Source organism: Geotrypetes seraphini, chromosome 3 (assembly GCF_902459505.1).
Source record: "Geotrypetes seraphini chromosome 3, aGeoSer1.1, whole genome shotgun sequence".
Taxonomy (NCBI): domain Eukaryota; kingdom Metazoa; phylum Chordata; class Amphibia; order Gymnophiona; family Dermophiidae; genus Geotrypetes; species Geotrypetes seraphini.
In genome coordinates this window covers 233,817,630-233,831,783 of record NC_047086.1, presented here as the reverse complement: position 1 = coordinate 233,831,783, position 14,154 = coordinate 233,817,630, and the positions used below count along the sequence as shown (strand labels likewise).

The 14,154-nt window shown below is 44.1% G+C and overlaps 1 protein-coding gene across 1 annotated transcript in view; it reads right to left on the bottom strand.

Moving 5' to 3' along the window:
* Window positions 1–3,698: 3,698 nt before the first annotated feature.
* Window positions 3,699–14,154, bottom strand: part of LOC117357258 (enoyl-[acyl-carrier-protein] reductase, mitochondrial-like) — a 68,276-nt gene continuing 57,820 nt past the window's right edge. The window contains exons 9-10 of the mRNA XM_033937631.1: window positions 13,413–13,485; window positions 3,699–4,494 (exon numbers count right to left, since the gene is read on the bottom strand). Of these exons, the coding sequence (XP_033793522.1) occupies window positions 4,331–4,494; window positions 13,413–13,485 (237 nt within the window). The 3' untranslated portion in view covers window positions 3,699–4,330. The remainder of the gene's footprint in view (window positions 4,495–13,412; window positions 13,486–14,154) is intronic.

Genomic DNA, 14,154 nt, shown 5'->3' with positions numbered 1-14,154 from the left:
CTTCTGGTGTCTGCCTTGCCGAAAAGTGTGAACAACATTCTATTTTTAAAGAATACAGAAAAATCCAAGGCAGAGCGACAAAGCTGCTTTGGGTCTGTAAAATGGCTGAGCAGATTTTCTCAGTTTGGCAGATCAGTTAAAATACACTTCAAAGTTTTTAAAGAGCAGCTTCATATTGTTTACATCATCTTAAAATTTTCCCAAGAACAGCTAGTACAGCAATTACCAAATGGATTTTCCGAGCAAATCTGAAGAAGAATTTGTAATTTCCATGACATCCAAACAAGGTTCAAATCCTCCTTGTTTGAGTTTGTTCTTAGAATACACTATGTAACACGATTTTTGTTCCTAGGCAGTAAAGGGCCAGATTCTGTAACTGGCACCTAAAAAAGATAGGCACTTAAAGTTAGGCGCCTTTTGCATGCTAGTCACACTCGGGCACCCATTATAGAATCACGCTTAGTTAGCAGCGCCTAACTTAAACTTAGGCACCTAAAATGTAGGCCAAGGTTTTAAAGGCCTACATTATAGGCATCTGTGGGAAGACTAGCCTGGTTTGGCATGCCCAGAGAAGTCAGCACATATACAGCCAAGACACAATTACATATAAAAAGAATTTTTTTTAATCACTTTGCCTCACACAAAAATAGAATTAATTTGGATTACCTCAGCCAAGCACATCCAGACACCAGCCTGTTTTCCCAAGGCCTGCCTCAGCCTATCTCTTCAGAAAACTTGAGAATTCCTCTTTCTCCCTTGGGGACCTCCCCAGACCCAAATCTTTTCCAGAGAAGAGAAAATGATAAAATTAGAGAGCATAATTTGAGGTTGCAGGGAGGAAGACTCAGGAGCAATGTTAGAAAATTATTTTTCATGGAGAGGGTGGTAGATGCCTGGAATGTCCTCCCGAGTGAAGTGGTGGAGAGGAAAATGGTGATGGAATTCAAAAAAGCATGGAAAAAACAGAGGAGCTCTAATTAGAAAATGAAGGATGTAAATTAAAGGACTAAGTCCAGTACTGGAGAGACTTGCATGTGGTGATTTGGTGTCGGATGGACTGGGGAGAGCAAAAACACCAAAGAAGAGACAAGTTAATTTAATGTAATGTAATGTAATTTATTTCTTATATACCTCATGTATTTTTAATGGGTATAACTAATGGGCAGAGTGGATGGACCCTTCAGGTCTTTATCGGCTGTCATTTACTATGTTACTATGATCTCACAAGCTTTAAAGAGCAAAGGCGCATGTGGCAAACAATGAGGCAATTGTATATTAATCAATCTGCTAACAAGATAATCAAAGCAATTCAACCAACTAGAAATAATAATAATAATAACTTTATTTTGTATACCGCCATACCCAGAGAGTTCTAGGCGGTTCACAGCAATTAATTAAGATTACAAACGATGAGATCATTGGAATTAACATTTTAGGAATGTAGAGGCAATTGAAGTTGATAGGAATATACAAGAAATGGCTTCTGGCTGTTTAAATCAACTGTTCAGGGCTAAGTGGTCATTTTTAGCAGCACTTAACTGGTTACTGGGAGCCAGCACATAGCCAGTTAAGTGCCTCCACTTGGCACTTAACTGGTTAAGGTCACTGAATAAATAAAACGACATAAACGTCAGTCCTATCTTTTCACCATAGCCAGTCAAGTGCTGAATAATGCTCTTAACTGGCTGTTTTCTCACAAATCCGCAAACCTGGAAATTCAATGCCATGGCCTGGCATTGAATTTCTGGGCATAGCAGTTGTGGTGGTCATCAACACGCTGAGTGCTGCTGGCTGAATACTGAACCCTTATATTTTTCTCACTTTGGTGGGAAGGAGGATGCTGCTGCCTATTACCTGAATACAAAACCAATGAGTGCAATTGATTGTGATTTTCTCTTTTATTTCAATTGAGAATACAACCTCTTGCTGGATTCTACCCCTAAAAGAGGATGACTGCTTTTGCAAGTCAGTAGCTTCATAGACATGGTACGATGTCTCAACAAATGGTGGCAGGAAAACAGCACTTAGCCTCCCCCCCCCAAATGTAAGGTTTTGGAGGGGTAATGTTGAAGCGGCCTTACAATCAGCCAGGTCCCGGGTTCAATACCCTCGTAGAAGATTCTCATTAGGAAGTGAAATCAAATGACAAGCACAGCCAGAAGTGATTACATAAAGAATATAATGTAGAAATATGCTTAATATTATAGAAAGGCAATCTTTAGAAAGATACATAAGCTTTTACTTGGTTACAAATGGACAGACAGAAATAGACATAGGTTTTACAAATACAGAGAGGATTCAGAGATTGCTTCTGTGTTCTTGTGAATGAGAGGGAAAAGACAGCTTCCTGAATAGGTGCTGTGAGGAAAAAGAAAGAGAGACAAGGGGGTGGGGGGTGATGTTCCAAGCTTCAGGTTCCAGAGAGAGAGAGAGGAGGCTTTTATAGGTTGGAGTCTTATTCTAAAAATAGAAACTATTGTAGGCCAGAACACAGTACAGGGGTTCAAGGAAGGTTTAGATAGGTTCCTAAAGGTTAAGGTGATTGAGGGGTACAGATAGAAGTAGAGGTAGGTTATAAAAATGGTCAGGAACTACTTCACAGGTCATAGACCTGATGGGCCACCGTGGGAGCAGACCACTGGGCACGATGGACCTCTGGTCTGACCCAGTGGAGGCAACTTCTTATGTTCTTATGTATGTCCCAGTAAACTGTTTGAAACAAGGGTGAATAAGGTGAGTGGGGTGAGAAACCAACAACTCTCCAATCTACTAACCGCTGCCCTAGACTACAAAACCTTCAGAAAAGAAATAAAAACCCTGCTATTCAAGAAATCCATGAAGAGTAACTAACACCGTATGAAACATTTCAATCCTCTGAAGCAACCCGCTCTACTCTGTAACACCTCTGGACATGTCCAGAAATCCTCTTCTGTAATCCGCCTTAAACCGCAAGGCAATGGCGGAATAAAAATCACTAATGTAATGTAAGCTGCTGTAGGGGTTTCTACTGCATCCCAGAGCACTAAATGCTCTTGACGCTCACAGGAATTCTGTGAGCGTCGGAGCATTTAGCGCCCCATGCCATGGTAGAAACCTCTACTGCAGCTTAGTAAAAGGAGTGTGTGGGGGGGGAGGGTGGTTAGCCTTAAATCCTAGTTTCCACTATCCCAGGTAGACGGGAAAAATCATAAAGCAATACCCTGCCCCCCGATTACTTATATTGACTGTGTTAGAACAGAAGGTATGTTTCATAGCATTTGCTTCTTAAATAATCCTATTTGTCATTGCATACTGTTGCATTTGCTTTGAAAAGTTATTTTTATTTATTATTTATATTCCGCTTATAGTCTGTCAGTGGTCTCAAATTCACGGCCCGGGGACCACATGCGGCCCGCCAGGTACTATTTTGAGGCCCTCGATATGTTTATCATAATCACAAAAGTAAAATAAAATAGTTTCTTGATCATATGTCTCTTTAGCTATAAATTACAATATTATTATTAAGACTTAGCCAAAAGGAAAGATTTATAAACTATAAAGAGTTTTACCCCATTTCTATAATAAGACATTAACATTTTTTTCTGAAGCCCTCCAAGTACCTACAAATCCAAAATGTGGCCCTGCAAAGGGTTTGAGTTTGAGACCAAGTATTTCTCCCTACCTGTCCTGATGGGCTCACAATCTGACTAATGTACCTGGGGCAGTGGAGTGTTAAGTGACTTGCCCAGGGTCACAAGGAGCAGTGCTGGGACTTGAACCTGCAACCTCAGGGTACTGAGGCCGCAGCCCTAACCATAGGCATAGGAACAGGGTTGGTCAAGGGGGCCATGGCCTCCCCAAATATTGGCATCTTAGTTTGGTGCCCGCACTCCCACCTGTTTCCTGGCATGGTACTTTAAATCTTCGGGGCATCTGCCTTCCTGCATCAACGAGCAGACCTGCCCCGGAACCCTTCATTCTGCTTCCGGGGCTGCCCAGCGGCTGACCAAAGATTTAAAAATAAAGCGTCGGGAAGAGGTGGGTGGGGGAAGGCCACATCGTAGGACTCCACTTGGGCTAGGGCAGAGCTCCTGCCCCCTCCCCCCCAAAGAAAACCTATACAGTGTTCCGCTGCCTATGGTCCTAGCCACTAGTCCACTCCTTTCAGTTGAGTAATACAACACGGTACATCATCCTCTTTTAAACCGCCAACTTTTCTCAGCGTCATGAAACACTGCTATTCTCTGAATGCTGTGTACTACAAAAAGGCCTCAATGTACTGTGTTGTAATATGACCATCTGCTCGATGGGGCACTAACAATTTTCCACCCAGAGCCGTCCCGTGCAGTGTTCACTCCATCATTAAAACATGTTTGCTGGAATAGGCTCTCGTAGTGGCATCTAATGCAACCTTGTAGTCTGGAAATGGAACCTGTGTGCAGGTAGGAACGGATAGTTGTCCTCTTCTAACCATCTCTGCCAGTTCTGCAACCATAGCTTTTATCTCGCTTAGATCTGTATCAAAATGAGAACTGTAAAACACAAGCAACCTTTATGCATTCCTTTCTACCTCCACCACCTTCTCTCCATTCAAAAATGCTTGCGCTGCATTTCAGTGGCATAGCCAAACTGTACATTTTCAGGGGGCTAATGGGCAGATGCAATGCATTTTCTGTCCATCCCAAACCCCCCCCCCCCCCCCCACCCATCCCTGCTTCCCAACTCTCCCCAGCTTAGGCTGATAACTTTTCAGCGGCTCCTTGTATTGTGATGTCATAATAACTCATTCCACCAGTGCCTAAGAGCCAACCTCATCAGTGATGTCACAATGGCTTGGTTTCCCTATACTTGTGCTCATTTGCTAGATACATATGCCTCATTGAAACAAAGTGTCAAGAAAAGTGTGGAATAAGTGTTATGGCTCCATATGGCTCTTCTTGGCTGAGAATTTTTCAGCGGCCCCTCATAGTAGCAACATTCCATGCTACCAATCCCAAGGCAAGCAATGGTTTCCCCCATGAGTGCTTACCACCTCCCATTTTGTAGGTAGTAAGACCTGGATTCTCTAAATGGCGCCACTGTCGGCAGGTGCTTACATGACAGCGCTGTTTAGGAAATTGCGCCTCTGGCAAAGTAGGCGCCGAAAATGCAGACCAGGGTTTTCAAGGCCTAAATTTCTGGTGCCTACCTGTCACATGAATCACTCCTCCTTAGACATTTTACGGTTCCTAATGCCACTTCTGGTGTTAGCAACCCCTACAGTGGTATGGCGGTGCAATTCTGGTGATGGCCTTTTAGACGATGGTAGGCTCCTTGAAAATCAGTTTACAACACCATTTAAACGGCATTTTTCTCTTAACCTAGGTGCCTAAGTTAAGGCGCCATTTATAGAATATGGGCCTAAGAGCTCCTACATTATTCCTATACTAATGCAGATATGCTAACCCTGCCTCTGATATGCCTCCTTAAAAAACACGTAGAAAAGTTTTTATTAGCAAATTTCAAAGTTGCCGCAGGAGGTCTGAGCGGGTTCTGTGATACTTCCTTTTTTGCTGTGGTAGTTCCACATTAGTACCTAATGCAGCTTGGTAAAAGAACCCCTAAGGGGGGGGGGGAATTCACAAACGGGCCCTAAATGTGTTAATGCGTGCTAACCACTAAAGACACCCATTATATCCTATGGGCATCTTTAACGGTTAGCGCACACTAGTGTGTTTGCATGTGCTAATGCACTTGGTGCTATTTGTTGAAATGTCACCTAAGTGAAATATTGTGCAGTAATAAGCCCTACTGATGACACTACCCTAAAACAAAACATTCCCTTGCTTCTTGCTGTTCACAAGTTTCATGTGTGTTCTAATTCAATCCTTTGGGAAGCAGGGTGCAAAGATTAAAAGCTGGCTTCTTATTACTGATACTGATAGCAATAATTGAATAAACAAGATATAAGGGGGGGGGGGGCCCATAACCCAATATGTATGAGACACCCCTTGCTTGGGAAACCTGAAAAGACACTAATATATAGATAATAAAAGATGAAGCTGAAGGATATAGAAATGCTTCAGAGTTACAATATAAAGATATTGCTTGGTTAGCATTACTGGCAAATGTTAAAGTTTTTAAAGAGATGTTTGTTCCAGAATAGAGGAGGTACGTACCTATGTCATAGAGCATGTGAACAAGGTCAATGTGTCCTAAATGAACACGTTTTTACAAGACGTGCAATGCACTGAAATAAAACACCCCCTTGCATGTGATAACTAAGTCATTATTGTTGCTAGGAAAAATTACTAATAAAATAAGATTAACAAGAAACCATGTAACTTGAAACTAACCAAAAGAACATTGTTGGAGTATGCAATTTATCATTGGACCTTAGCAAAGCAATTGTAATTCAACTGGAAGATGCACCAACTAAATATGTTTAATTATTTCCTTAAGTGATGCCATAAACCCAATGAAATGGCCAATCACTTGTAATTCAGAGAGATTTTTGGTTGGTACCCTACCAGTTAGTAGGACACCAAGAACTCCCAAGGCCTTGAATGTTTAAACTACACTTTTATGTTTGGTAATTATTTGCTTGGCCTCCTCCAGAGATGGAAGAAACGGCTGTTCATGTAGTCATTCAGAGCAAACAGTAACTTTCTCTTAATGATAATGATAATTGTTGCATTATACTTAATGTTTGTAAAGGATTTGTAAGTTTGCTATATTCAAATAAAACTTATGGAATAAATATTTTAAAAAGATGGTTTGGGAAGCTGAGAATAATTAGCTATGAATTTCTGAACTTGCAATATTTATTTGTTTTTCTTTTATTTATTTATCCTGTGCTTGTAATATTGCTTGAATGTTTCAATTGAAGCAAAAAGAAAAAAGTATTATCCCAGGACAAGCAGGCAGCATATTCTTGACTGATGGGTGACGGCACCGACAGAGCCCCGGTACGGACAATTTTAGAGTGATTGCACTCTAAGAACTTGGAAAGTTCTGGTAGGCCGCACCGCGCACGCGCGAGTGCCTTCCCGCCCGACAGAGGCGCGCGGTCCCCAGTTTCTTAGTTTCCGCGGAGCTAAGAAGACGCGTTTCCTCAACGGCTGTTGAAGAAATATTTTTTCGATCTTCCCGCTCGCGTAAACCTTTGTTTTAATAAAGGTTTCTTTATTTCTTTATTATTTTCCTTTTTCAAAAAAAAAACAAAAAAAACTTAGTTGTTTTTTCTTTCTTTTTTCGTTTTGCCCCGGCGGGGCCTGTTGCCACAATCGAAGCCTCGGCTTTCGATTTGGCAGAGGCTGTCTTTACTTTCATGCCCCCTCAGCCCGGGTTTAAAAAGTGCCAGCGGTGCGCTAGGCCAATTTCACTGACAGACCCACATAACTGGTGTCTGCAGTGTCTTGGTCCCGACCATCAAGCGTCCACTTGCACCCGCTGTGCAACTTTGAAAAAACGAACACTTAAGAACCGCCAAATCCAGCAGCGGTTGCTATTCGGTGCCGAGATGTCCGATTCCAATGTACCGGCACCGACATCAATTGCATCTCAATCGGCACCGACTTCATCGACACCGCGCCGGCGTCGCAACCAGCAGGTAAGCCGGCTAAGAAGCCTTCCCCGCTGGAGCGTCCTCTGGTCTCTACTGCAGTGAGCCCAATCCTGCCGACCTCGAGGCGCCCACGGAAGCGCTCCGCTCCGATTGAAGTTAGCCCCTCGACATCGGGTTCTTCATCGGAGTGTCGAGCGGCACCCAAGGTACCGCAGAAGAAAAAGGCGGTACTGGTGCCTTCACTGGACGAGCGCATTGCCGCCGTTCTGCAGGTACAGCTGAGAGAGCAACTCCAACAGCTACTTCCTGCCTTTTTGCCCCAGAACCTTCCAGTTCCGGTACGGTCGGAGCCACCGGTGCCGATAGTGGAACGCCCTCTTTTATCGGCATCCACTTTATCGGTACCGGGTCTTACCACCTCATCGACCTTGATGCCGGTTTTAGCTCCAGAGCCTAAATCTCACCACCAGGCGGTTCAAACCTCGGTACCAGCACAACAGGTTACATCGCCTGGTACTGTATCCATGAGGTCGGGCAAGTCCACACATAAAACCCGACACCAGGAACCTTCCACACCAGAGTCTCGACACCAGGGCTCTCAGGTTAGGGATCCTGATTTGTGGGGTGATTCTGAAGAGCCCTTTCTTTCCGAGGGTGAATGCTCTTCTGATGAGGAGGAACACCTTGTTACCAATCCCTCTTCTCATCCAGATTCCGCATCTTTTCCTTCTTTTCTAAAGGAAATGTGTGAATCCTTGTCTATTCCCTTGGAGGCTGAGTCAAAGAAATCTAAGGCATTTCTTGATGCATTGGACTTTGACCAGCCCCCAAGGGAATTTCTTAAACTTCCTCTCCATGATATATTGAGAGAAACGTTTTATAAAAACCTTGAAACTCCCCTGACTGTCCCTGGAGCCCCTAGAAAACTGGACTCCTTATACAGGGTGATACCTATTCCTGGGTTTGATAAACCCCAACTCCCGCACGAGTCTCTTTTGGTGGAGTCCACTTTAAAGAAATCAGCGGGAGCTAATGTGTATGCCTCCGTCCCTCCTGGCAGAGAAGGGAAATCAATGGACAAATTTGGCAAGCGGCTATATCAAAATGCCATGCTTGCAAACAGATCAGGAAATTATGTGTTTCATTTCTCATTTTATTTGAAACATTTAATCCAAACAATTTCTACCTTTGAGAAATATCTGCCTGATCGCAAAAAATCTGCTTTTAACACTTGTACCTCCTCTCTTCTCCAGTTGAGGAAGTTTCTAGTAAGATCAATTTATGACACCTTTGAATTGACTTCTAGAGCCACGGCTATGTCAGTGGCTATGCGCAGGTTGGCATGGCTCAGGGTCTCAGAGTTGGAGGTAAACCACCAAGACCGTCTAGCAAATGCACCTTGCTTAGGGGATGAGCTGTTTGGTGATTCCATGGATTCCACCACACAGAAGCTATCGGCGCATGAGACACGTTGGGATACTCTTCTAAAGAATAAAAAGAAGACTCCACCTGCCAGGCCTTTCCGACAACAATCGGCCTACCAACGCCGCTATGCTGCTCGTCCTTTGCCTCAGGCTACTCAACAGCCTAGAAGGCAACGACAGCAACAACAACGTCAACCTCAGAGGCAGACGCAGCAGCAACAGAAACCTCCACCACCTCAAAAGTCTACTCAACCCTTTTGACGTGTTTCTCCTGAGCATAGCCAATATCATACCATCTGCCCATCTTCCCCAACCGATAGGAGGGCGCCTGACCCATTTTCTCAGTCGGTGGGAGATCATTACATCCGACCAATGGGTCCTAAACATCATCCGCCACGGCTACTCTCTCAACTTCCAGACTTCTCCCGCTCAAAGTCTACCAAAAGAGTCTGCTTTGAACACTCATCAATCCTCTCTCCTGATACAAGAGGTTCAATCCCTTCTTCTTCTAAACGCCATAGAAGAAGTTCCTCTAGACCAGAAAGGTCAGGGATTTTACTCCCGTTACTTTCTAGTTCCAAAGAAAACAGGAGATCTCAGGCCCATCTTAGATCTTCGAGATCTCAACAAATGCTTGGTCAAGGAGAAATTCAAGATGCTTTCTTTAGCAACTCTTTATCCTCTTCTCAATCAGGGCGAATGGCTATGCTCCCTCGACCTCAAGGAGGCTTACACTCATATTCCCATCCATCTAGACTCCAGACAGTATCTCCGCTTCATGATCAATCACTGTCATTACCAATACAAAGTTCTCCCCTTCGGACTTGCTTCATCTCCAAGAGTGTTCACCAAATGTCTGATTGTGGTGGCTGCTTTCCTTCGTTCACATCATCTGCAAGTTTTCCCTTACCTGGACGATTGGTTGATAAAGGCCAACTCTCCTCAAACAGTGCTACTAGCCACCAATCAAACCATCTTGTTCTTACAGATTCTGGGGTTCGAGGTCAATTTTCCCAAATCTCATCTCATCCCCACTCAGAGACTTCAATTCATTGGAGCGGTGCTGGACACGATCCTCATGAGAGCATTCCTGCCGTCCAACCGGCTCCACACTCTTCAGGTTTTGTGTCAACAGGTTCTTCCTCAAAGTTCCATCTCTGCCAAACAAATGATGATACTATTGGGACACATGGCTTCAACAGTGCATGTCACCCCTCTGGCACGTCTTCACCTGCGCACACCTCAATGGACCCTTGCTACCCAGTGGTCCCAAGCGACGGATCCTTGCTCACGTCACATATCTGTGACATCATCTCTTCGTCAGTCTCTACAATGGTGGTTGGTATCCTCAAATCTATCCAGAGGTCTTCTATTCCATCTACCTCCTCATCAACTAGTCATCACAACCGATGCCTCCCCGTATGCTTGGGGAGCTCATTTGAACGAGTTCCAAACTCAAGGTCTGTGGACAGCCCAGGAAAAGAAGCACCACATCAATTTCCTGGAACTCAGAGCGATGTTTTATGCTCTCAAGGCTTTCCAACATCTTCTCTTCCCTCAAGTTCTACTCCTGTGCACAGACAATCAGGTGGCGATGTACTACATCAACAAGCAAGGTGGAACGGGTTCTCGCCTCTTGTGCCAGGAAGCCCAGAAAATCTGGACTTGGGCCATAAATCATCATCTATTCCTGAAAGCGATTTACATTCAGGGAGAACAGAATTCCTTAGCAGACAAGCTCAGCAGAATTCTCCAACCTCACGAGTGGACACTCGATCCTATAACTCTTCAGTCCATCTTCGTTCAATGGGGCACTCCTCAGATAGACCTCTTTGCAGCTCCTCACAATCACCAGCTGCCCCTTTTCTGCTCCAGACTCTACTCTCCTCACCGTCTGACAGCGGATGCGTTTCTCCTAGATTGGTCAAATCTGTTCCTGTATGCTTTTCCTCCTTTCCCTCTCATGTTGAGAACCTTGTTCAAGCTCAAGAGGGAACGAGCCACCATGATTCTGATAGCTCCGAGATGGCCCAGGCAACATTGGTTCTCCCTTCTACTTCAACTCAGTTCCAGAGAACCTTTTCTTCTGCCACTGTATCCTTCTCTGCTTACACAGCATCAGGAAACCCTTCTACATCCCAACCTCCAGTCTCTGCACCTGACAGCTTGGTATCTCTCGGGCTGACTTCGAGTGATTCCCTTTTGTCTCAGCCTGTTCGTTCAATTCTGAATGCCTCCAGGAAGCCGACCACTCTGCAATGTTACCATCAGAAGTGGACACGTTTTTCTTCCTGGTGTCTTCTTCATCATCATGATCCCACTTCCCTTGCAGTGGAGACCTTATTGGACTATCTGCTTTCGTTGTCAGACTCTGGTCTCAAATCTACTTCAATCAGAGTCCACCTCAGTGCTATTGCGGCTTTTCATGAGCCAGTCCATGGAAAAATCCTCTCAGCTCATCCCTTGGTGTCCAGGTTTATGCGGGGTCTTTTTAATGTGAAACCACCTCTTAAAGCCCCTCCTGTTATCTGGGATCTTAATGTAGTTCTCTCCGCTTTAATGAAGCCTCCATTTGAACCCTTGGCTACTGCTTCTTTCAAGTTCCTCACTTGGAAGGTACTTTTCCTTATTGCTCTTACTTCTGCCAGGAGGGTCAGTGAGCTACATGCACTAGTTGCGGATCCACCTTTTACAATCTTTCATCATGACAAGGTGGTTCTACGTACACATCCAAAGTTTCTCCCTAAGGTTGTCTCTGATTTTCATCTCAACCAATCCATTGTTCTGCCTGTCTTCTTTCCGAAACCTCACTCGCATTCTGGAGAACGGGCTCTTCATACTTTGGACTGTAAGAGGGCTCTAGCTTACTATTTAGAGCGTACTAAGTCCCACAGGTCAGCTCCCCAGCTCTTCCTGTCATTTGATCCAAATAAATTGGGTCGTCCTGTTTCTAAACGTACGTTGTCTAATTGGCTAGCAGCGTGCATTTCATTCTGTTATGCTCAGACCGGACTGACACTGGAAGGTTCTGTCACTGCCCATAGAGTCCGAGCTATGGCAGCATCTGTAGCTTTCCTCCGTTCTACTCCTATTGAGGAAATCTGCAAGGCTGCTACTTGGTCCTCAGTTCATACTTTTACATCTCATTATTGTCTGGATACTTTTTCCAGACGGGATGGACACTTCGGCCAATCTGTTTTGCAAAATTTGTTTTCCTAATGGCCAACCTTCCCTCCATCCCTCTTTTTGTTAGCTTGGAGGTCACCCATCAGTCAAGAATATGCTGCCTGCTTGTCCTGGGATAAAGCACAGTTACTTACCGTAACAGGTGTTATCCAGGGACAGCAGGTAGATATTCTTGCATCCCTCCCACCTCCCCGGGTTGGCTTCTTAGCTGGCTTATCCTAACTGGGGACCGCGCGCCTCTGTCGGGCGGGAAGGCACTCGCGCGTGCGTGGTGCGGCCTACCAGAACTTTCCAAGTTCTTAGAGTGCAATCACTCTAAAATTGTCCGTACCGGGGCTCCGTCGGTGCCGTCACCCATCAGTCAAGAATATCTGCCTGCTGTCCCTGGATAACACCTGTTACGGTAAGTAACTGTGCTTTAGGGTCCCTTTTACAAAGCCACGGTAGCAATTCTCCCACAGCAAATGCACTGAAGCCCATAGGAATTGAATAGGCTTTCATTTGCTGTGGAGGATTCGCTACCGTGGCTTTGTAAAAAGGGCCCTTAGATTTCTGCTAAAATTAGTATATAATGGCTTTTGCAGAATTTTTTTTTTTTTTTTAACCAACTAAGGGCCCCTTTTACAAAGCTGCAGTAGTGATTCCCAGCATGGCAAATGCAATCAAGCCCAATTTCTATGGGTTTTGCAGCATTTTTCAGAGCGGGACTTGCTACTACAGCTTTGTAAAAGGAGCCCTAAAGGTGTTATTACTGAAACCACATACAAAATCTGTAGAAATTCCCAAAGTGCCATAGCAGCTCATGGTATCTCCTCTGCTTGACCCAGATGGGCACAACATAAACAGGGGGTGGGAACACCACATGTGCATCAAGTACAGGGCACCAGTCTTCACCAGTGGCAGTGTGATTCAGCGTAAGAGGAGCCACCTGCGAAGAAGCCGGCAGCATTACTGGAAGAGGTATAGTGGTAGGCGGCCCACACAATCTTAAGGAGTTGCACCAACACCCTCTTCTGCCATTAGGTTTGTGGCAGCCATGTCCAAGTTCAATCCTTAATGGGCACAAACAGGACAGATTTTCAGAATACTAGTGAGCATGAGAAATTTTATTTTCATAAAGTGGAAGCAGAGTAGATACAAATCTCTTCAAGCATAGTCATTAGGAATATGCAAAATAATCAACCTGTTTGTGGTTGTTAAGGACCAAATTTGGACGCCCCTGCTGTGTAGTTTGTGTGAATGATTTAATATGGAGCTCAGAGCCCAGGAATACTTACCATGCATGTTGTTTCTTTTCCACTGTGTCATCCAAAACCCGCACACATTGATATCTTTGAAGATAAGTGCTTTCTGTAACAGAAAAAAATATTAATGATGAATATTAATGGTAATCCATTATTCTGTAGAAAATAGTTCATGATTTTAAATAAATTTTTTAAAAAACTGATCAAAGATGAAAATAAAGACCTTCTTTACTGAGGCTTTTCCCCAAGTTTGTGTGTATGGGTAGAAATGCATGGTAAACTATTCACTCTCAATCTTCTTCCTTACTGTTCTTCCCCTCTCTTACCATTTTCTAATAATGTTCACACTTAACCACTTTTCCTTACAATCTTGTCCAGTTACCACCAACACAGTTTGGAATTTCCAGGCTATTGATCTTTGCATTGTCCACCACTATCTTTCTCCTCCTCTTAACAATGGTATCAGTGTCTATCAATGAAACAGTCTCTTCCAACAGCACCATATTATCTTCTGGTTTGGGTATACATTGTTCCACAGCACCCACATGTGATTTCTGGCATTCTTCAGATAGACAATTTACCCTTGGAAAGCAGTGCTTCTCAACCCAGTACTTGGGACTCATCCATTCAGTTAGCTATGGGGCTCATAATCGAAAGAGAAAAATGTCCAAAAACCATCCTAAGTCGGCACTTGGATAATCATAAATGAAAGACGTCCAAGTGCCGATTGACGGAACTTGGATGTTATGACTTAGACCATTTAAAACATGGTCTA